The sequence below is a fragment of the Lepisosteus oculatus genome, chromosome 16, assembly GCF_040954835.1.
Source record: "Lepisosteus oculatus isolate fLepOcu1 chromosome 16, fLepOcu1.hap2, whole genome shotgun sequence".
Classification (NCBI taxonomy): Eukaryota; Metazoa; Chordata; class Actinopteri; order Semionotiformes; family Lepisosteidae; genus Lepisosteus; species Lepisosteus oculatus.
The window spans coordinates 1,053,803-1,077,836 of NC_090711.1; the positions used below are offsets into that span (position 1 = coordinate 1,053,803).

At 46.2% G+C, this 24,034-nt stretch overlaps 1 protein-coding gene across 15 annotated transcripts in view; it reads right to left on the minus strand.

Annotated features, from left to right (window-relative positions):
• Positions 1-24,034, minus strand: part of ptprt (protein tyrosine phosphatase receptor type T) — a 190,516-nt gene that overhangs the window by 112,746 nt on the left and 53,736 nt on the right. For all 15 annotated transcript variants that reach the window (XM_069179631.1, XM_069179626.1, XM_015365125.2 and 12 more), the window contains 5 exons: positions 23,595-23,869; positions 21,022-21,103; positions 19,999-20,114; positions 18,094-18,268; positions 7,218-7,511 (listed from right to left, as the gene is read on the minus strand). In XM_069179631.1, the coding sequence (XP_069035732.1) occupies positions 7,218-7,511; positions 18,094-18,268; positions 19,999-20,114; positions 21,022-21,103; positions 23,595-23,869 (942 nt within the window). The remainder of the gene's footprint in view (positions 1-7,217; positions 7,512-18,093; positions 18,269-19,998; positions 20,115-21,021; positions 21,104-23,594; positions 23,870-24,034) is intronic.

Here is a 24,034-nt window from a genome sequence, read left to right on the forward strand (position 1 = left end):
TAATGTGACGAAGCATTTCCTTTCACCCTCACCGTCTTCATGTGGAATCATTCTTTTTATATCACCGCTCATATCTATTATTTTCCTGTTCATGTGAACAGTTCAAAGTGTAAAATGTTTCTTATATAACAGGGAATCAATAATCTTGAAATGTTTTTATAGTGGAGCAACAGATCACAAGGTTTCAGGAATGGCTTACAATTACATACATGGGACATGAAATATCACCTTTAATTGTCAAAGTATCATTAATAAAAATTCCTTTCAGCGGCAGACAGTGGTGTTTAAGTTAAAAGCTTTACATTATCTCCCGCGGGATAAAACTATTGACACAGTTTGATTTATCACGGTTGATTAATTTGGTAACTCACCAAGCACTTGCACAGAAATCTGTAATATGCTAGCTCATGACGTCTGTATTGAGTTGCGGAGATATAAATTTAAAAAGAAACCCGGTTAATTCCGCTGTGATGCCTTTCTATCTGTGAGTGGGAACTGGGCCAGCGCTAGTATGCAGGGATTCGCAAAAGAATGGATTGCGCACAGGCACATTTTATTACACTGCTGCTTCCACTTCAGAATTGCATTTCAATAACCTGAACCGGATTTATTTTCTCTTCTGCAAACTACAGACTGGAGTATTGACATCTTCTCAATAACATCTACAACTAACTTGCTGTAGAAGCCCATTACAAACTTGTCTAGGACATGACAAAAATGGGCTCACACACAGCTTGTCTATGTGCGCAAGAAATATTAAATGGCTGCATAGTGTGACAGTTTGTACAATACTTATGCATTATATAATAAGATGGTAATCTGTTCTGTAGATACGTTTTATGTAATACAGAATAGTCGCTTAATCTCTGTTTTCATTTATTAAGAACAATCAGCCTATGTCAAATCCCAATTCAAAATACCATGTTCATTTTTAAAAGGAGATCAGAGAGAAAGATTTAAAAATAAATAAAACATTACAGTGATATGAGGGTCACCCTTTGGTCTGCGCTGAACAAAGGAAATGGAGAACATAACTGAAATCAGTCCTACTATTTTCATTTTGTACTACCTTAGGTACATCTCCACTATTTCACATATCCAAACCAGTGGAGAAGAGGATGTTGTCTAGAATATTTCTTCTACAGTATACACTCCTGAACACAAGACATTCCCTCACCTCCTCCAAGTGTAAAGCACATTCTCGTACAGACACAAAACTGGCAGGAATGAATGCATTGAGAACACAATTTGATACAACTACAAATTCATATTGCTGTATTTCACAAATGATAATTTCTTATACTTATTTAGTGCTTTTCTGGATACTCCAGTCAAAGCACTTTACAGATAACGGGGACCCCCTCCACCCCCACCAGTGTGCAGCCTCACCTGGATGATGTGCCAGTACTCTCCCCACACACCAGCACTCAGTGGGGAGGAGAGCAGACTGATGAAGCCAGTTCAGAGAGGGGGGTTATTAGGAGGCCCTGACTGGCAAAGGCCAGAGGGAGATTTGGCCAGGACACTGGAGTAACACCCCTACTCTTTTTGAGAAACACCCTGGGATTGTTAAGTTTTATGCCTCATCCCAAGGATGGTACCTTTTTACAGTATACTGGGGCATTAGAACATACAGACTGCAGGGTGAGCGCCCCCTACTGGCCCCACTAACACCTCTCCCAACAGCAACCCCAGCTTTCCCAGGAGGTCTCCCATCCAGGAACTGGCCAGGCTCATGCCTGGAGTGTGAGCTGCAGGGTGATATAGCCGCTGGCTAAATAATTCATTAAGGTATTGGAAAAGACACGGCATTTCAAAACAAAATAGAGCCTTGCACCGTGTAAATCCAGGCTCACACTAAGGAAATAATTCATTTCTAGCAGCAATACACAGCAGTGCTGCCAGTTGCTATTTAAAAAAAATGAGTAGAAGAAACTGCAGATGAAAGCATCAAGTTTGTAAAGGAGAAGAGGGCTTTCAGCCTGTCTAATCCACTCGTTTGTTGATCTGATCAATTGATCCCAGGATCTCATCTTGAAAGAGGCCAGGGTCTCAGCCTGGACAGCGCGGTCCTGCCTGGCCGGGGCCCAGTCCAGAGCCCCTGGCCCGCGAGGAGAGGAGACGGAGCGAACACTGGCTTCCTTATCTCAGAGCGCGAGGAGGCCAGGCGAGGGATAGAGATTATGATGTATTAGATTTTGTCACATAAATATTTAAACCATTAGCTGAAAAGTATAAGCCTTTAAAAGGGCTATAAATCTATGAGTGTGACTGATCCCCTGGTCTGTATCAGCAATATTTTATTACGTATTGGGAAGGGGCAAAGAGGTTCCATGTGTTTCTCAGGGACGATGAGCACCCTGTGCCAGAAAACTAGCAACGTACAAGAAAAACTGGGAGTGTGAAACGGACTTGCTGACTGAGACAATTTCAAGAACCCCAGCTGGATGTGACCTCTTTCACGATCTTCAGCTAACTAACAGAAGTCAAGGAGAGCTGGAGGATGAAGCCTTCGAAGTCATAACCGTCTTTCAAGGCACCATTCAGTACAAACCAGAGTATTTTGAATTAAAATTGAAGATATCAGCTAATAGGTATGAAAGGAGATATAGTCTTCAGAATACATCTTCAGAACTAAGACTTAGACAGGGCCATACCAAGGCAGACAGGTTAAGGATTTGTTTTTATACAGGAAGAGTACATCCCAGTGCCCAGCACGCTGTGAACTGCAATATTCTCGTGCTTGGATTTCACGGGTACCTTTGAATGCTCACCTGGGTAGGTCTAGAACGGGTGTCAACACTTCTCAGTTAATGCAGTTACATCACCGATAGCACACTACAGATAGGAGGCAGAGACAGAGTGGGAAGACGGTGTTATTGAAGCCCAGTACACATAATTCACAAAGTATTTTCACTTTGATCTCCTAACACAAGGCAAAGGACATATAAACTGTTAAGAAAAGATAATAATCTTGTTTGGTTTCAAGTCAAGCAGAGGTCTATAGATCTTTGCAATAGAAGAATGGATTAGGGATCTTAAGTCTACCTCCTAACAAGCCTTAGCAGCTATCAGTGCTAAGCTGAGAGAGTATGTCAGCAGTAATGATGGCAAGGAGGGATTAAGTGACAGGGGAGACTCAAATTAAATGCTGTCTCATCTCACATTTCCCATTAATAACTGGTCACATTCAGAAACCAATCACCTGGACCTTGCAATCAAGAGAGCTCCCATCCAAACCATCCATTTCAGGAGTGAAAAAAAAGAAAGTTAATCTGTTTACACCAAAATCCTTGAATCGCAGATATCAGAGAAACTGCTTCTCAGCTTGTAATGATTTCAGATTTAAAAAAAAAATCAAGTGATTTGTTTTAGAGGTCAGACTGACAGTGCTGTTTAACTATTCCTATACCTGCACAGCTTCAGCATGGTTGCAGTGCTCATCCCACTCCTCCATTAGAAGTTAATGATGCACCTCCTACTCAAAGTTTTTGTCAGCCTTCTGTGAACATGAGTGTCCCAGGGACCATTAGAAAGGCAAAAGTGCTGAAATGCATGAGGGCAGTACAGAGCTAAGCTGACCCACATCCACATTCATTATTTAATTTTCTTTGAACTGAGCAGTTTCTGGTATACCGTTCAGTTTACGACTTTCCTTTCAGGACAAAAGCAGTTGGTAACGAAGCTGTATAAAACAGATTTACAGTTAATTTCAACGCCAGGAAACAGCATCTCTAAATAACTCCTGGACCGCGGTCAATTCGTGCCTGTGCTGGCCGAGGAACACCCTGTCGGACCTGTGATTTAACTACGCCGTGTGCACAAGTCAGCCGCTGCACTCGATCTAAACCCGACGTGCCCGCGGGCCCGGAGCTGCGGACGCAGAGGCGAGTCCAGCAGCAGGAAAGATGCTCTGCCAGGACCTGACAGCTGCCCCTGGCCCCTGGCCCCAGTACCGCACCGTCTGCCAGGAAGGTGCACGGCTCTCTCAAGCTCATCGGTGTGCTCTAACACGTTGTGGCACCTCGAAAGAAGACTAGGGGGCAAACGCTGCCACGACCCCTCCAGAACCGCGCTGCCGTTTCTTGTTTTTTCCCTCGCTGCCGTTTGCAACAGGAGGGTCAGGTCCCTCTTTGTGGACTCTCACCTCCAGATGCACAACAAGGGCTGTGTCTGTAACTGTCTTGATCCAAGGTGAAACAGAACCAGAACATTTTTCACATTTTAAGGAACCTCCTGTTGAGGGTGATGATGTCAGCAGCCACTGAAGAGACAGAGAGGCGCTGACCTTCATAGCCCCTTGAAAACTTTGATATCAGTTTCTAAAAAAAGCATCTTTTCAACTTAATGCCTGTATTTTAATCTGGTTCCTCCCATGATCACACCCCTTCTACTGCCCAGAACTGTTTACAAAGACTCTGGGATGGAGAAATGCTATACTTTTCAAAACCTCATGAAAGTTTTGTCAGCGGAGCTTCTGAAGACAGTATCTCAGCCTTCCAGCTGTAAAGCCTGCACCACCAAAGCCAAACTCCACCTTTGCATTATTCGCTTACTGACTGCTATGTACTTTTTCATCAGGCTTTATTATTACCAAAGCGCCTTTAACTCTGCTAAATGTTTTCCATCCTGAATATGTTACCCTGGTGTCCTTGCTGCATGAGCATAATGAATGCTACTGCCTGTAGGTACAGTATGTATTATAGAGGAAACAGTTTACAGCAGATTGAATTAGCATTAGCATAATATGAATCATTGTGGTTTGGAATGAGAAAAATGCAACTGGGATGACTCTCCCTCCAGCAAGCAGGACTGGGAAGTGCTGGATCAGAGCACTTCTGTAGTGTGGAAAGGCCAGAGAGGAGACCTTAGACAGGCAAGGGGAACCTGTGGTGCCCGGTGCATCACAGAACAGCTGCAGGGGTCTGGCAAGATGCCGGCATATTTGTATATTATTTTCACCAAACAGAAAAATATCTGCTTCTCTCTTCGTATACCCAGAGCACCATGCCAGCACGTTGCCCGTGTTATTAATCGAGGTAAAAAAACAGCTGCAATCACTCCGTCTCAGAAGCACGATCCTTGTTCCTTCCTTCATATTTGCTTTTATTTCCTCATTTTTCTTGTTCCTTCCTGCTCCCTTCCCTGGGTTTATCTTGACAAGACCAACACGTACTCCCCCTGCAGCCCGAACGCATGCCGACTAGAGTATCTGGTGTCGCGCTCCAGCCTCCCATGTAGGGTGCGGTCCTGCCTCTGGCCCTGCACCAGCTAGGGTGAAAATCCAACGTGTGCAGGAACTTCATTTGGCTACCTGCAGAGATGAATTCTATCCCGGGGGGTTGGATACGTCACCCCTCACCTCACTAAGGTGATAGACTCCTGGAGAAAGCCTAGACTGACCCAATTAATCTGCTCTCATTTTTGTAAAAAAAAATCTTCTCGTTCACTTTATCGCCACCACATGAACAGCGGGGATAGTGAATCAAATGCACTTTGTTTCCACTGGCAGAATGCCCAAGTTTGATAAACTGACTACAAAGATGTACAGATGAAACAGAACTAGCCAGTCTATAGATGCACCACAGTGCTTATTATACTGTGAAACTGGGTGATCTACAAACCTATTTATTTGGTTGCTATTTGCTGTAATCCGTGCATGAGTGTGTGAGTGTGCATGAGGCTTTGTCCTTATTTTATGCCATACAGATAATAAATAAATCAGGACACGTCAATGGGCTGGAAACAGAGCTGAGAAGAGGAGAAGAGAGAAGCTGCGCGGCTCTTCAGGAGCAGAACCAGTTTACCCAGCAGCAGTACAGCTATCCGTCTCCAGACTCCAGCTGGACTCTTCATCATCTGACTCACCAGGAGAACAGAAACTTTTTCTCTCCTGCTCTTCTGTACTTCAGATTGCGATTCAGGTCACATACCAGCTTGTCTTCAACTGACGCAATCACAAAGTACTAAAAACTAGATTCTCAGAAATTACATACTGGTATGATTACAGAAAATTGTGCTTTTATCTGATTATCTGTCAGTTTATTAAATGAAGTGTGCTTTGTTCAGGCATGGTTTACATCCTACCTACTGTGTAAATAATTACATGTGAAATTGCTTCATTTCCCCCTCCTTTTCTCTTTTGTATTTACAATCCCAATTTATTCGTATTTGCACAATTCATAAGGATAAACTAGTAAATCCCCAACAAGGTTTTCTAATTAGCAAGAAAATATTGCTCTTTATCAAAAGTGAAGCCTTTGTGTTTGGCATGGTTTCCAGATTGCTGGCACTTATCTTCCATAAAAGAAAGAGCAAGCCACCTAAGTAGAGCCTGGCTTTCAAAGCAAAAAGCATAACAACATCCAGGCACTGGTTTCAGAATAGCACTGATTCAGGGGCATCTTTCAGAATACAAGTCTGAGGGAGGCTAACCTAAATCCAGGTTCTGGGGCAGAACTGGCAGTCAAACTGAGAAAACACAGCAAGGAATTGTGGATACATCCCAGTAACGTTCACAACTGCAATGCTACTAATGTTATTTGACAATACCTGACAATAAAATCCTATAGTTTGATTATAAAATGAAGGGCTGGGATGATAGAATATATATTTAAGTGCATCATTTTTATCAGAAGGGTTTGTCTCAGATTTGTACAATATATGGCAAATAAGAACTCATTTAGAATATTGTGTGCATTTATGGTCACCCCGATACACAACGCCTACTGTTGCTCCAGAATCAGTCCAGACTGTCCAGTTCTTGAGGATTCGCAGTGATGTCTTGTACTGACAGGCTAAAAGAACTGAACCTTCTTAGTCTCTTGAACAGAGAAGACCAGGACAGGACCTGACTGAAAATCCCGACAGATACTGACAGAGCCCTCTGGAGTTTTTTTGCAGTCAATAATAAAACACGAACCTGAGGACACAACCAGAAGCTAAAGAGAACCGCTACTAAAACTAAGAGCTTTAGGCACTTCTTCACGCAAAAGGGTTGCGGCAGCCTGGAACGAGCCACCTAGCCAAGACCTGCAGTCCAACACCTCCTGGCTCCTTTTAAAAAACAGCTGGACAAGATCCTGGGATCCTTGGAAATTAGCTACAAGCAAGAAAGTCAGATGGGCGCAACGGGGTCCTTGCATGTACGCGCTCTCGAGCCGGTGACCCCCCTCCTGCCACTGAAGCCATAAGGAAGAGTGCGGAGCTGTACTCACCGGCACATTTGGTCCGCGTGACGAGGGGGGGGCCAGGAGGGCCTGTGCCGCCTTCCCCCGGCCGGGTCAGCAGGACCTTGATCTCGTATTCCACGTCCGGGTCAAGGTGCCACAGCTTGTAGGTCGGCGAGTCCACGATGTGGGTCTCGGCCCAGTTCCCCGTGGTGGTGCGGTACTCCACCTCTTTGAGGATAATGGGCCCATCTCCGATGATGGAGTTGGCATTGGGCTTAATCCACAGGTAGGTGGCGCCTACTGCCAGCAGCTCGGGGGGCGCAATCGGAGTGGGTGGGGCTGCGGAAGAAAAAGACTCGTTTACCAGTGCCGTCACAGAGCAGGGCCGGCCAGAGATCTGACCTTCCAGTGCGTCCCAGGGCTTGTGGCCCTTCAGTCACTACACAACAATCAGGCAATTGAAATATTATTCAAGCAATCAGTGTTGAAATTCATCAGTGGTATGGGCATCTTACTGAGCCGGCTGCGCAGGCAGTAAATTGTGACAGATATGAAAATACGATGGCCTACGCGGTTATTACAGAACACAAACAGTGATTACAATCAATGACATGTGGCTGTATTATTACCAAACTCTGACAGAACCTGTCAAGAGGGAACAGTACGAATCATCACACAGATTCATCCTAATTTCATCCTTTAGGAGGTTATCATCTCCTGAGCTGTACGCACAACTGCTTCTCCCCACAACCCATTTCCGACTCAGTTACAAAGTGCTTTGCAAGTGGCTCCAGCTTTGCCTGCCAGGGGACTGAAGGGAGGTGAACCCCATGCAGTTTGACACACGGCAAGTCAATGCAGCGATTCATGCTGCTCATCACGCAGACTGAAGCCCACGGGCCGCAGAACGATGGGTTTGGGGTTAAGGAAGTCAAACCCAACGCAATTCGTGTTGGGGCTGTTCTCTAGAGACGCCCCACCTTCATTCGTCTTCACCGTTGCCCCATCCCGAAGTCTCCCGGGAGGCCTGCAAGTCCTCACAGCGCCGCCGCCAAGCGTCACTGGCCACGGCGTGCGAGGTCCCGGGAGAGAGGGTCTTTATACAGGGATCGGCTTCTGAACGTCGGGACAGCCGGCCTGCGCAGACGACGCCCGTCCCCCTTACAGCACCGAGCAGCCGCTGGGCGTCTGGGTTCCCCGGGAGCCGCTGGGGACTGTAATTACTCCATCAATCGGGGCTGTGATCCCTACTGTAGCCCTTGTTGAGGCACTAATGAGCTTGTGAGAACAGGCAACAGCAATCTGAGCTACTGCTTCATAATGGGGCTTTTTATTAAGCTTCCAAATAGCACAAGCTTGTAGGTGACTTTAAAGATTTTATTTTCTTCTTTTCACTTTTGAATGCTTCTATCCAACTCCAGGCAGCATAGCAACTTCATGCTAGACAAGTAACACATTATTAGTGACAGACTGGGGCAGAGTCAACCAAGATGGCAGCCAGATCCACACTCAAATCCCTTTTCAAAAACATCTTCTTAGGAGCTGCTACAATCATTTGAAACCCTGAAGATTGCAACAACCACCAAAGTATTTTTGAATGAAAAAAACCTGAAAAGCTGCTTGTCAGATGGCCGAATAATAAAGGTCTGTTTATTTCAAATGGTCAGATTGTCTTTCTACAACAGGCTGACATATCCTTTAGTATTAAATCAAAACGACCAAAGCAAAAATCCTAACTTTTTAGCAGAGCCCTAAGTATGCTTTTCTTAAACTATTTTCCATAAGGAGATGAGACAGGATTAGCACCAAACCCCAAATTAACTAAATAACTATTAAAGTATAGTTTAACTTGCTCACCTTTATGTCTTTCAATCCACTGGCCTTTACCTGCCTGCTCTGTTCCCGGCAATGTATAATTATCAGGGACTAATTACTCCCACCAACAGCTGTAATCACTTACTGGGCTATCAGTCACCATTACGGCTCAGCTACTCACCCACCCTGTTTCCTAGATGAGCCAAAATGGCTACCTTGTACCGAACCCTCCCCGTGATGCCTCAGCTGCATGTTCCACTCAGGAATATAGGCTCCCTCACACTGCTGTAGTTTTGAACGTTTGAGACACATGGCCCACCAGTTAAACTGCTCCTCCCTCAATGTCCGTTTGGCACATTTACTTCAAACATCACACTGCAAGTGCGATTCTAGATCCAGCAGGTCGTGAGGGAAAGACTTACATTCTGACCTGACCGCCGTTTCTTCTGGATTGCCGTCAATATGCGCCTAAAACGGCTCCCGCTCCCTTAGCAGTTCTGCTAATTAACAGTGTTAGGAGCCCAGGTGTCTAGGGTGGGTTTGGATGCAGGTGGGTTTCTGGTGAGGGACTTAGGACGCGTGACCGAACTTCGGTGCAAAAGGGATTTTTTTAAAAAAAGTGAATAAGTGACTGGTACGTATACAGGACACAACAACAACGAAAAGGAACTCGAGCGGTGCCAGAAGACATAAAATAACAAACCCAACTGAATCTAGCTAATACAGCGAGCTCTAACCTTACTATCCTGGACAAAAATCCAAAGGGACTTCGGCGTCTTGATGCGCCCCAACGTCCCCACACTGAGCGGACCAGAACCAAAACACACGAGCGGCACACGCCCCTAACCTAGCGTGTCGAGACGGGAGTGCGCCCTGTAGCCCGACGCCCTAACCTCCACCGCTTGCTGAACGGCAATTAGTGGTTCTCTAGAGATCTCCAAATCCATATCCACACTCGTTGCGCTCTTCCCAGTATCTAACTTTTTAATGGAGGGCTGTTTAACGGAAGAGAGAGTGGCAGAAAATGATAATTGGACTATAAATTCTGGCGCAAGAAGTTTCTGATAAATCAACTAAGTCACCCAATTTCCGCGACTGCGCACGAGTGACAACACGGGCAGGGAGCGTGTCCGGAGAGAGAGCTTCTGGCCGATTCAACTCCGCTAACACGGGCTTGACTTTGCCGCCTGCTACTCTAGATCATTTTCTAGGATAAAACTTGCGCCTTTAACAGGTAACAAAGGGCGTACACCAACTTGAACAAACCCCTTAACTAGAGCACACAACAAGTTTCAATAGGACGTAAACAGCAATAATGCAGACTGGTCGCATACGAAGTGTTGGGCAGATTAAATCTACACCCCGCCTGCCCGAGCTCTTCATGCTTTTTGAAGCCCAGCTCCAGCCTGCAGCAGAAACCAGCTAGAACTACAGTTGATGATAACATCCAACAGCGACACCCTTTATCCTTTAATTAATGCTGTTTATAACTAAGGACCAAAAGAAAGGATGTCCTTCTGTGGAAACCCTGCTCTTCCATTATTCATATGAGTAACATACACCTGTTTCCAAGTGACACATGCTGCAGGAACAAAGAAAGGTCTGAGAGACCCGACTACGTGCTTACGTTAAAGGGGCGTTTTTTAATTAAAAGGGACAGTGAACATTAACCTTTTATTTAATTAACCATTAAATAATTAGACACAGGTGTTCAATAAGTAGAAACCTAGAGGCTAAGGCATGGGTGAACAGCTAGATGTACACTATCTGCTCTCTAAGATGTAGCAAACACAGATAACAGATTATTTCTTACTGATTCAACAGCAACTCAAACACTAGGCCCAGCTCTGTCTGGAGTCGGGCTGACGAAAGAGTAACTCTGGGCTTAGGTTTAGTAGCAGGGAGACGATTGCAGCATGGAGAAATGGGTTTGCACGCAGATCAAGATGGCCTTCTGCCTGCTCCTTTGTTCTGCTGTGGCCTGCACTGCAGACTGCTGCTGTTCCAAACTGCTGCTTCATTAAACTATCTCATGACAATGGAACCTACAGCAGAACTGCCTGCTGTTTCCCAGCCTTTCTGTGAAACTACCGCGAGACCTTCTCCACTTGGAGTGGCGGGTAAGCAGGGCGATCTTTTCCCTCTCCCTCCAAACAAACAGAAGGAAGGATTCTGGAAACAGTGCAGCCCCTTATAAGCCTTCCACTCCCACAACACCTCGGCACGAAGATTTCCGCTGGAGGGGAGGACTGGGAAATGCTTATCTTAGCTTCGCACTAAATGGGGTTCACTTCCATTTCAAATTTTTGATAGTTTTCAATGCACACTAACCTTAAACCAGCTCTCTACGCATGCTGGCGGCAAACCAAGCCTGTAACATCAGCCTCATAATTTCAGTCTTTATCACCTGCACTCCACAGGGAGTTTTTAAATCCGAGGATTTTTGTAAAGCTTCAGCAATCACATGCTATCAGATCAAACCCCACTGAGCACAGCAGATACTGCAGTAGGAGAAAAGTATAGCGTAAAATGGGAATTTGTGGCTGTGAGACAACAATTACTGAAATCTGCTGTTTTTCTCAAGACTTGCAAAAATACCAACTGCAGGAACGTCAGGAGACCCCAGCCCTGCACTCACTCCACTGATGCGATAGAAAGGCTTTTGCAAATTTTCTTTAGCTTTAACACTGAGCACATTTCCAAACAACAAAGAATGTAAAAAACGGTTTATAGTGTGAAAAAAACATACTTTGCAGCATTCATATGTATTAGGCTAAAATAAATATTCTTAGGATATGCGCCTTCCTTATTTTTGTAAATGCTTGGTATTCATCACACATTTAATTTTTTCACTGCTTGCCAATTAATTACTGTAACCTATTAAGCAGACAGTTGTACCATACCAAACTCTGCCTACACACCCCCAGGTGTACCTGTCCTCCGTGCTGATCACAGAAGGAGATATTAAGGCTATCACACAGCGTACAGGGCTGCACAGAGAAATGAAATTAAAGCACCTCAGTGACATTCTGAGGTGCATTATTGTGGGAAACTAGAGATACCTTATCTGCACACAGAGTTGAATCCTTTTTCTATTATTTATTATTTCTCAATTTATGTTAGCATGTGCAGGATGTTTGTCTAATACAGCACCAGTCCGACCCCGGCATTATGCTTTAATACTCCTCCGTTCGCTCATGATAACCCAAACGCCGTTCCTTATCAACCCATGCTGGGCCATTACCGACAGGCACTTTCATGCTCTTCTCTCACTCTGCTCTTACAGTCTCTGCGCTCTGTCTCCCTCCCTGTCACACGGTTATCTGATCTCCACGGCTCATCTATAGTCAAAAGACAGGACTCGGATCCTAAAAGACTCAGGCTGTGCTACTCCTTGGATAGCTATTAAAGTCCTGCTGTCCAGGACAAAAACAGAAGCTTAACTGGGGATTCACCCTAATTTTTAATTGGGGAAGTATATCTATGCATGATATAATATCTCTACATACTAAGATTAAAAATGCAATAAATGAGTACTGGAACCTATAACATTTGTAGAGTTTTTTACACTGTCGCTCAGTGTACAGGGCATATAATGCATAATACATGAAGCATCTTTTCACCAGGTTTTCTTTTCTTCTGACCACATGCCTATCTGTGTAAATATATTATTAATACTTTCGTTGTGTTCTTAGGGCATTTTCAATATGCATTCTTCCAAAACAAATAAAAATACTTTAATAAAGAAATATTTCCTATCTCAAGTCTTTAAACCAAACCATAAATAACACAATGCTGAAGAAAGCCCCCCTCACTTCAAACACACAGAGGGAAATGGAAAGACACCAGTGAATGTCTCCGGGGACCCCAGTGCAAGAGCCTCATCCGCTCCTCGTCAGATATCCTGCTGCTCCGGTTCAGAAGCGAGAGCCTTTGGTCTGGAAGCACACAGGAACCAGCAGGTGTTTGAAGCGTTCAGACTCGGACGCCCCCTTGCCTCCCCTCCTGCATTGCACCGGCCTGTCTCGGCTCTTCACAGAGCCCTGCCTCCTCCCAAACAGGACAGCCGTCGTCCACTGCTAATGCACCTTTCCAGCTCAGGGAGGACAACCGTCTCCTCCAAACCCCACCCAAAATACCGGTTTCTGCCACCTTCCAGTACAGGCCTGCTGCCCCTTCAGCCTCCCTGGCACAGGTGTGGACATGTGGATTCTCCACCCTTGGCACGCCGAGCTCCCGCGCACTGGGTGCTCATCTCAATGACTAGCTGGGTCCACTTCTCTGTATCCCTACGAGCATCCCGCCCCGGCTGGTTTACAGGTTTCCCGTGTTGCCAGAGACAAGAGGTGCAAAGGAGGCTGGAAATGGGACAGCCAGCTTTGAGAGAGGACAGGTAAGGAGCTGTGAGCAGGAAGGGGAAAGCTCACCCTCCATGATTAGGGGTCAATGATTACCATGGGGGTCAAATTGTGAGCTTGATGGGGGCAGGAGAGCGATCTGTGACAGCCACGTCAAACCAGCAGGTGTTCCCTCCACAACCAGTGTCCAGAAGAAGAGCAGCAAGGGGCTGTGGAAGACACCAGGAGCTAAAGGCAGCCATAGCCCTCATCCATCGTCTCTCATCCTTCTTCTTCCATCTACAGACTCTGGACGTGCCCCCTTACCTCATTAATAAATCAATCACACCTCCACTATCTTATTCTCTTTCTTCCAGTGCTGTCCTGACCACATGAAAGAGGGGAGCAGGAGCCCGTGGCATAGCAACGAGGACATGCAGGGAGGGGCAGGCTGGAGGTGTGCCTAGCGCTATTCAGTCTCCTCCGATACAGAGAGATCAAACCCCAGCTGAGCACTTCTTTTCCAGTGGGAGTTTTCGGGAAGAAAAGTCCACTCTGCCTGATTTCCATGCACACTGCATCTGCAGATCAATGAGCGAGAGAGACAGAGACCCTGCAGGGGTCGCGACAGCTACTGTACATTAGGAGATACTCGGGCAGGAAAGAGTTAGCAGAGAAGGCCGAGGGTGCATGGAGTTGGGTCTGCATGATATAGGCCAATAGAGCAAGACAGATGAATTCAGCCCATTAGAGAACCTTTTAAGTTTAAGCAGCTGCTTCAGAGTAATAACCTACAGTATCACTCCACTTAAGAGCAGCATAGCAATACTGAGTCCCATTACCTGGGGTGGAGGGGCAGAAAGGTAAGGTTCAGGAGTGAGGTGCTGCAGCGATTCTCTTCTCTCACTCTGTAGCTACTGAGAAAAGAGCCCCCACCCCGACTCAATGCGACCCCCACTATCCTCGCCTTTCCACCTCCTGCAGTTATTAATGTCTCCACAGCCTGCTGGTGAAAAGCACATTTATAAAGCGCAGCATTTTAATCTCACCCAAATCTCAGCATTTCTCTTCTTCTCTGCAGATTTTAAAGACTCGCGTATTCATGTGTCTCCGTGTGAAAATGAAAACGTAGCGCTCTGTCTTTGAATCCTCACTCTGCACTTACTCATTTGATTTTGCTGTTTTTTTTTTCTTGGGGGGGAGAGAGAAAGCTCCCAGGAATGCTACAAGCAGCACAGATAATTTACAGGAGAGTTCAGACATTTTGCAGTTAGACTCTCTCTAGGTTTTTCTTCCACTGTTTCTTTATTCTTTGAGTATTTAAGAAGGAGGCTGCTTATAGCAGGACCAGGTGATGCAGAAATTTCATAACAGAAAAACACAAAGCACAAAATACACTACACTCAAACACATATTTCTCTGGCTGCCGGGCACACAAGTCCCAATGAGGACAGGAACACAAAAAGCAGATATTTCGTTTCAAAGGGTGCTGAAGTGATGCTGGAGAATTATTCCCACACACTGTGCACAATATGGCTGAGCTGTGAGTCTGGCCAGTGCTCTGGCTATCTGTCAGCAGTGTCTCTGCACACCTGAGCATCCCCTGGAAGACAGCCCACTGCCACACACCTGAGCACAGTCTCACAGGAGAGGCCCTAGCGTGGGCACGGGGACAAGACAGATGCTGTTGATTCAAAATTGTTTTCCTTTTTCTTTTTTTGCACAATTCCCCATTTGAGATCACTCAGCATAAACTTCATTCACATTCTGAGAACCCAGCTGCATTTTTTGAGCTGTTAACTCATTTGGTTTCTTTCTTCAGCCCGACAGAGGAACACAGAATATCTGAATATCATGCAATCTGTGTTTGAAAGCTGCAGAGAAGGGACAGCCATGACTCAGTGGTGCTCTAGTTTTCCCACTCATTTTTTCTATTTTCTGTACTGAATGTGCCAACATAAAACCTGAAGATAAACAAAATATTCATAACCAAATAATGTATCTTGCTGAGCATCTGAAGTCCAAAAACAGCACACTCCATTGCAATGCAATACTCTGACACTATTGTAATGATTAGAGTATTTTCAGTTCCGTAGGCTTTTTAAGCAAAACAAAACCAAACTAGACTATTAGCACAGTATTTATTCTTATAGTCCCTGCACACCATTCATGAAAACACCTGGCAGGTTACAATTGCCAATTTCAATCATGAGAATCGCTCAAAGTTTTTGCTGACTTTTGCAGAGGCGTGACATGCGGGAATTTGATTAGGGATGAGTACGCGGACAGTCCTCGCCACGGTCATGTCACACAACTACGCACACAGGCCCAGGATGAGCAGAAATGGGCTTTGGACACGACAGCATATAGGAATATTCTCGAGATTTAAGTCAAATTTAAGTTTCCCTTCAACTGAAACGAAAAACACAAATATTATAATACATTTGCCAAGACATATACTGTACAATCTATATTGAAGTACCATGCATGACAACCCAGTTACTGCTTTTACTTGATTCACAGAGAGTGAACAGTTTTTCTAATGTGAGAAATCGAAAACGCAATTTAAAATATTGAAGAATGACATTTGTTGGTAATGCAATTTGTGTTGAAATATTTTTTTTATTTTATTCACCTAATAAATATTTGTAAGTGTATTGAAAAAATACTGTCTTGATTTTAGAAAAATGAAATATTAACAACGTTACAAAAAGAACCTCAAAATGACTTTTGCATTAGCAATAAGGGATTTTGCTGTGAATTCAGCATAAATGTTATTCGTGATGGTACACATTGGGCTTAAAAAAAAGAACAAATGAGTTTTTGAAAGTAGAGCCAAACCAGACTGAAATCTCTAGCAATAACATTTAATGTTATGTTCTATGGCAGCACATATAACAAAGCTATAAACGCTAATGTAAAATTCTGTGCATTTTTCTAAATAGGCATTCACAGTGCCTAAAGTCACATCATTACAGTACTTCATCGCTCACTGTACAAATGCTTTGAGTAACTATTACCTCTACCACATCTATATTTCTACTGCAAATTTCTCTAGCTGAAAAATAACAGAGCCAAAAGAAAACATTCCCGAGGTCAAACCAAGGGAAACAGATGCTTTGCACAAAACCAAACAAGAGCCCCAACCTACAACCAGCCATCATGAATCACAGCCTGTTCTCATCGACAGCAACCATTATCATCATACATCTTCACCACCCAACAACTTCTTCATATTTCTGTGACTTTCCTCCTGCGCCTCCATAATTCGAAACAGGAACATCCTCCGTTAACACCCGCACGCCTGCAGGGCCGTGACAATAACACGGGCCTCTTGGAGAGGCAGAAACCGATCTTGGTTTGTCAGACTGCAATTAAAAAGATCTCAGTTCTGCGTTGGAAGCCTCCTCAGTCCCTCTCTTGGCATCACTGGATACTGGCCTCTCTTGATATTATTTCTAAGGATTTTCTGACCGCTGGGATCCAGGGTGCCAGTGGGGAGACTGTGGGGGCTGGGGGAGTGCTGCTGAAAACAGGCTGTTAATTTGGGGTTCCTTGGCCACAAACACAGAGGGGACACCACTGAGGGCGATACACATGTGTGTGACTTGTTAATTTTGAATTGCTGAGCAACTTCTAAACGTCTAAAGTCTGCTCAGTCATACAGTAGGTGGTCTGTGAGGTAATAGTATCAGATTTTCTGTTGACTGCACCTTTAGATTGCCCACAAAGGCACTGCAGCAAGAAGTAACAGAGAATGGGGACTGCACTGAATCCTGCTCAAGAATAATCCTCCCTCACAGTGTGGCCACAGAGGCTCTGACTGCACAGATGTTAGGATACCTTCACTCCTTGTGCCGAGACTTCCTGCGAAAAGCAATCGTACCTGTTTCACCTCAATCAGCCACACAGCAGGAGGGACGGAGGATCTGAGGATACAGTAGTCTGCAGAATGACAGTCTCGTTTACCAAAGCGCTTGCGTGCGCGATATCAGAGAGAGCATTTAACAGAAATGAAAGCACGTCCAGTACGACAGTGCGGTGCAGCTGATTCACTGCGGCCCTGCCCGAACCCCAAGTGGACGAGCAGAATCAGAGGCGGGGCGGGGGGTGGCCGGGTGACCGGGAGTTTCTCGGGAACCTCTCGGGATGAATACTGTGTTTGCAGCCCAGGTCAAGAAGCAGAAACAGCAGAAGGTTAACGATCTGATAACCACCAGCATGGCTCTGTCACAGTGATGGCCGCCTGCAGTTCTGTGTTGGCTCGCCTTGGGGCGGACTCCTCCCGAGAGATACAGTCATTCTTTTCAAGGACACTCTCGTTACAGACACAAGCAGCAGGGAAGTGGCTGTGGCACTTGCTCTTGCTCTCCGGCTCCTGTCGTGAGCAGTGTCATCCAGGGCAAGCCGAGCCGTGCCACGCTTGTAACGCAGGGCCAGGAATCGTCAGTCCCGCCAGGTGCCCCACTTGGCTTCGGGGTGCGAAAGGGCCAAGAGAGGGAGAGAGCGTGGGGGGTCTCTGGAAACGAGCCAGACAGCCCCAAGATGGAACTAAATCTCCAGCTTCCTTTGTAGGTGCAGGCATGTTTTTTTTTTTAACCAACAGCATTTTTTTACAGCCTGTAGAACTTTGCAGATAATTAAAGAAATTAGAACACAGGCAGCTGCTGATGGCTGAAATAATGAAAGGTTTTAGTGCAGATAATGCTTCCCACGGAACCCCAGCTGGGGCCTGATGGATAGTTAATACCTACTATTACCACCCTTACCTTTCACGATTAGTTCTGCGTAGTTAGACACCCCTGATCCGCCGTCCGATCGGATGACACATCGGTACTTGCTCACGCCCCTCTGCTGAGTGTCGGCCACGCTGACGGTGGCGGAGAAGCGCCGGTGGTTCACCACCCGGGTCACCATGAGCGCGGTGTCTTTACCGTTCCACTGCTGAAACATGTGAAGGCACAGCGTGCAGCACGTGAGCATCTCTAGTCACGACGGGACCCCCCACACTCCCTTCTCCTCACCCTCCTAAGCTGCTGAACGCATCCCTGCACACCAAACTCACTAATCCCTTCAATGCCTGCAGGGGACTAGGATCTGCAAAAATCTGGAATCCAAAGGACACTTCTTCAAAGATCATTAAGATACTATACAGTATATTACTATTGCTATTTATCTAAATGTATGATTTCCACTCAGCAGACTTTTTAACTGCTTCCACAGAACAGAGCGATTCTGCAGAAATCGAATTTCTGCTTGTCTGTGAAATTTGCCAGGGAGTGATCTATGAGCTTCTAATATACCAGGGCTTGGTACTATTTGATTTAATCTATAAACATTACAAATTATGATTTTTTTTAAATACAATTTTCTAAATTGATGAATGTCAGTTAATACCACTTGCTGTGTTTATGTTCTCTGATCAATAATTTAAGAAACGTATCTCCACTAGGGTTGGTTTTCAATTCATGTCTATTCTCTCTGGCTTATTGTCTGAATGACAATGACTGACAGCACTGTAATGCTTTCATTTGCTTTGTCAGTCATTAGGACTTGTGCTGGTTTTGCGATCTCATTTGCTGCCACGTCTGTCACTCAGAGCAGCAGCTGTACATTGAACGTTGTGAGGAAAGTATGGTGGAAAGAAAGAAGATGGTAGCCGCTGTCGGTAACTGGGGTTGTATAGTGTTTGTCTGCTTTATGATGCTGCTGAGGGACATGTCAACAGCAGCGTTGTCACTCTCTGGCTTGAACTCAGGAGGCAAGCAAGGCTGAGGCTGGTCAGCACTGGGATGGCAGGCCTTAGAGCAAAACCAGGTTGCTGCTGTAAGTGGTGTTGGTGGACCAGCAGGGGGCGCTCAGAGCATACACAGCCCAACTCCCTAGAGAGCCGTGAACTCCAGTTCTAAATGCAGTCAGCAGTCACTGTAGTCGCTGATCTTCACTAGACCCCAATGCAGCAAAATGTTTTCTTTTGCCCTTGGGTGCAGGACGGTTATCATTCTTAATCATTACTATTCGAAGTATCAAAGGTGTGATTATTGTACCTCTCCTTCCTGTTGAAAAAAAATATTTCAGACATTTCACTCAACAGCCAACCTAATAAACCTGATGTGCACATGATGTGTAGTGTCGGGCCAGTACCCAGAGCATCAGTTCATGCCAGTAGTTAGGAGCTCAAACCCATAAAAAAACAGACGACACTGTGACCTTTGGAAAGATGGGAAACACACAGGTGCCACAGTTCTAGAGCAGGTCATAGTCTGAATCGATCTTCAACACCTGGTGGACTGCGGTCAGTGAGGGCTGGACTTGGGGACCCCCTCTCCATCTTCAAGCAGTGCAGCAGAGCAAGCAGATTCTAATCCCCCTCCTAAATCTAATCTCACTGCACAATTTTATAGCGGGTAATGTTTCTACTGAATCAATCCTTAATTACTTAATGGACCCATCTGATGAACATAATTAAGCATCAGCTGGAAGAAAATTAAGACTTGCAGTGGATTGCAATGCAAGTGCCAGGTACTACTGTAGCAGATACAATTGTGGGCAAATGCACAGTGCCAGGATCAGAGCAGGACCTCCCAGCCCCGGCTCTCAGGACACCTGTCTGAAGCTGAAAACGATTAAGCAGGCCCGATCAGGGAAGTGATGAGTTTGCTGGAGGGACTGACCTGAAGCCACAGCTTGTCGTGCTGAGACCACTTGCCCCCGGCGGTGCACTGGAACGTCGCGTTCTGCCCCACGTTCACCTCCACGTTCTGCAGCCGCAAAAAGTGGGGGGCCTTTCCTGCCATTGACGAGAGAGATAGAGCACACGGTCAAGGGGGGCCTGCGCGGGCCGGGAGAGGGGTACCAGCGGTGTTTTACTTTCTCTCTGTGTCAGGCAACCTGCCTTACTTAACTTTCTAATAGTTCTCTCTTTAATTAATTGGGTTGAGCTAAAATTACTAGAAGAAAGATCTGATTTTCTTCCAAGACCAGCAATTTGTCAATGTCAATTTACCCAGAAATATTAATAATATTCAAGTGTTTTTTTTACGCTGCCTTTTAAGACACAGGAGTCTGACATTAGTAAAACCCAGACTCGAGTCTCAGGCCTATGTGGCAGAAAGTCTGAGATAAACAAGCACATTCCAGCCTGCTGGGGCATCACTGGCACGGAGGACATTATGCAATTATCTAGGATCTGGGGCAATGTTGATGGGGCAACTGTTGTTGTTAAAAAATTGTTACAAAAAAACATTTTGTTCATGCCTGGAAGGTTGCGAGGAGCGTTTTCTTTTTTAAGTCGCTCCAAAGGCAAATTCCACAGAGTGCTAGGAAAGCTGAGCAGAGCAGTCAGTTCATTCCCATTCGCTGAGCTCTTCGCAAAGCCTGCAGACAAGCCAAGGCCACTGACCAGGAGCTGTGCTGCGCTGAGTGGGCAGGGGGAGCCTTACAGAGCGGGAATGGAGTGTGCAGCACTGTCCACTGGCTGTCCACTGTGTATTCTGGCTAAAGTACCTCAGCAGATCCATGCTTGTGCCATGCTCTGTGCCATGCTTGCAGAGATTTCCCCCAGCCTACAATCATCACTCCCACACCCCCTCTTCTCTAAACCCCCTGGAACATGGTCCCGCTGTCCATGTTGTTTCTGGGGTGAGGGAAAGTAGAACATTCGGTTCAAAGTATGGGGTCACAGGAGGGCTACTTACGGCAGGGGTGGGCAAGCACCCTGACTTCATCCACTGCGATGAACCCTGGGTGGCCTTTCAAAGACATGGCTTCAAATATGACCTGCGGAAGAGTAAGGAAAGACTGAGTAGAGAGAGGGAGTGGAATTCAGGTTAACAGTGCACATCACAGCAAAAGGGTAAGATCAGAAAGAAGTTTTCCAATAGCGGCTAAACAGTTAATCATATTTTAAAGAGGATTGAATTTCCCAAGCGCCTGTGTTTTGCAGAATAGTTGCAGGCCACTCGCTCAGGAAATCTGGTTGCTGCTGTCTGCGTGTTAGAGTCAGCTACTTTCAATTCAAATCCCTCAAAGCTGAGGAGCTCAAACACAACAAATCTGGAGGCAGAGAGATGCCTGGGTTTAATTCTACACTGATCTGCCAGAAAATTCAGAGTGTCAGAGAGATTAGGAAATCTCTAAAACTGCACCACACTGTATGCTAACTTACGCGACTCACTGCTCTTATAAAAACTTGCGTATAAAGTTGTGTGTTAAGCCACTCAAGGACAGCTGTGGAGGAGTCATCTTGAGTTTACAAACACTTAAACTCCGCCTTCAAATGCACCCAGCTTCAGGGGTTCCTATGGGAGCCTGATGACAAATAGCACATCGCACAGTGTCAGCGGTGGGCAATGTCACAGACATCACAGTTCAAACCCTAAGATGCTGGTGTGGGACTGGCATGCTGAGAATGAGGAAGGCCTGGGGTGAGGATCGTTCACAAGGCTTCAGCCCCTGGCGCTCCTGGGTAGTGTACAGCCAGAACAAACAGAGCAATGCTGTAAACAGCAATGGTTCTATTCACTGTAGATCTTCACTTTTCATGCTTCAAGGTAGATTTCTTTCCTTTGTTCTGCTGTAGCTCTTTTAACTGCATTCTCCTGCTGACCACTTTAACGTCTATATCTCTTCTCAGACGTCATGGCCAAATCGTCCCTTTGGGCCAAGGCTGACAGCCTGAAAAGACGAGTAATGTTTAATAGATTTTCGTATGTGTAGCTGTCAATGGTGCCAATTTGCGGACAGAAAAGGGAGAATTCACACCTCCCGGCTATCAGTAAAACTGGTTTTGGAAAACGGCTGCAGCTGTCCAAACAGAGCGATCGCTGGCAGCCACCAGGAGGAGGTGTCAGGTATTTCGGCATATTAGGCATTGAAATGTGTGCATTTGGCTGAGCCTGAGCCAGACAGCGAACTGCTGCAGTACAGTCCTGGCTCCTGACAGCAGCTCAGGCACGCATCCTCCTCCCTCACACTGGCAAGTTGCTGCCTCTCAGCAAGTAAACACATTATTTGTGAGATTTTTCTTAAAGGCGTCATTTTAAGTGCATAATAGCACACAGCACACAGCATCAGCATCCTCTGTGACATAGCAGGGCAATGAGAGGTGGCAGGGCTGTAATCATATCCCCCCGAAACTTGACGATACAGCCCATTTACAAGCTGGCCGCTCTGCCTCTCGTCCTGTTGGGCAACACAAGTCGTTTCAAAGAACAAATGCCCATTCTTGGTGATATTCTCCTGCCACCTGTTAGGACCCAGAGACTGAAGTAGTTTCTTTCTCGTTTCAGAGCTGTATCCCCGTCACAAGCCCTGGGACCCTTGACGTACTTCTCCGCTCTGCTCTGACTTTCAAGTGCTTCAGCACTAGGATCCATGTCTCCTAATCCCAGCCACGGCCCACAGTGGGCAGAGTTCTACCGATCCAGCCCACAGCAGCCAGAGTGAGAGCGGTGCGCGCTCAGGCCTTGCGGACGCTGTGTCTCACGCTGCGCTGAGCACGCGGAGCAGTGGGAACTGTGTGGGCAAGAGCGAGGCCACTGAAGTGAAGTATGACAGGAGCTGTGGGAGTTTGGAAAAGCTCACTGAACGCATGGAACAAGTTACCACCATGTGCTTTCACAAGGGAAAACATGCAATTATATAAAATTTGACTAATTGTAATTGAATAATATATCACTTTTAGAAAAAAAATGGCTCTTTCTTTTTAAAAAACAAATCTATTAACGATGACGATTCCTTCTAAAAAAAAACTCTTACTTTTGAAGCAAGCAAGGCATCTAAATCAATTAAGAATTATTAACTAACACATAATTTGAAAAAAAAATACCTCCAGCTGTTAACGCAAGGATAGCAAGTTGTATACGAAACAGAGATTTCTCCAAAACACATAAAATTATTTTCATACCAGATGCTGTTGTGAGCTAAGCAAATACATCATTAAAGCTAAAATAAATAGCTTGATATTCATGCTGCTGCCCAAACAGTTCTCTTCCTGTAACAGCACAGCCATCATACAGCAGAATGGCAGAACAATATACATCCCAGTCCATGCCAGTGAGTTTCCAGCTGGGTACACACCAGCGCCCCCCGCTGCTCCGGCTGATCAAGGGGCCACACTACCACATGGTTCCTGGAGGCGCTGCAGTGCTGAGAGCTTTCCTGGGGTGACTCTCAAGCAGGAGAAGGACCCCCAGAGACGTGCACATGAATGTTTGGAACAGAAAAGAAGCCCTTACGCCCAGAGGGGAGGTAGGCGAGGGGGGCTCACCTGGTAGGAGTTGGGCCAGAAGGTGCTGATGGCGAGCTCGGCCTTGACCCAGCCCTCGGTGACGCCCGCGGAGGAGGCGTTCCACACGGGGTTCCCCTGGGGCCCCCCGTTCACCTTCACGTAGACGTTGAGGGCCCCGGGGCTGGAGCCGTCCCGGCTGGACAGCGAGTAGTGGAAGTCGATGCAGTGGGTGTCGTTCTCCTTCAGCGTGGGCAGCAGCAGGTGGGCCTTCTGCCCCGAGGCCCTGCCCGAGCCGTTCACCATCATGAAGGAGCCTGGGGAGAGAGGAGCGAGTCAGCTCTGGGCCCGGGGGGGCTGGGGGTCTCGCTCCCCGCTGCTGGGGGGCCAGAGGCCCCTCCCTCCTTCTCAAGTTCAACGTCTAGCATCGTTGACTGTGACACTTCCGACCGGACTCCGAGGTGAGTTAGGGGCAACTGTAC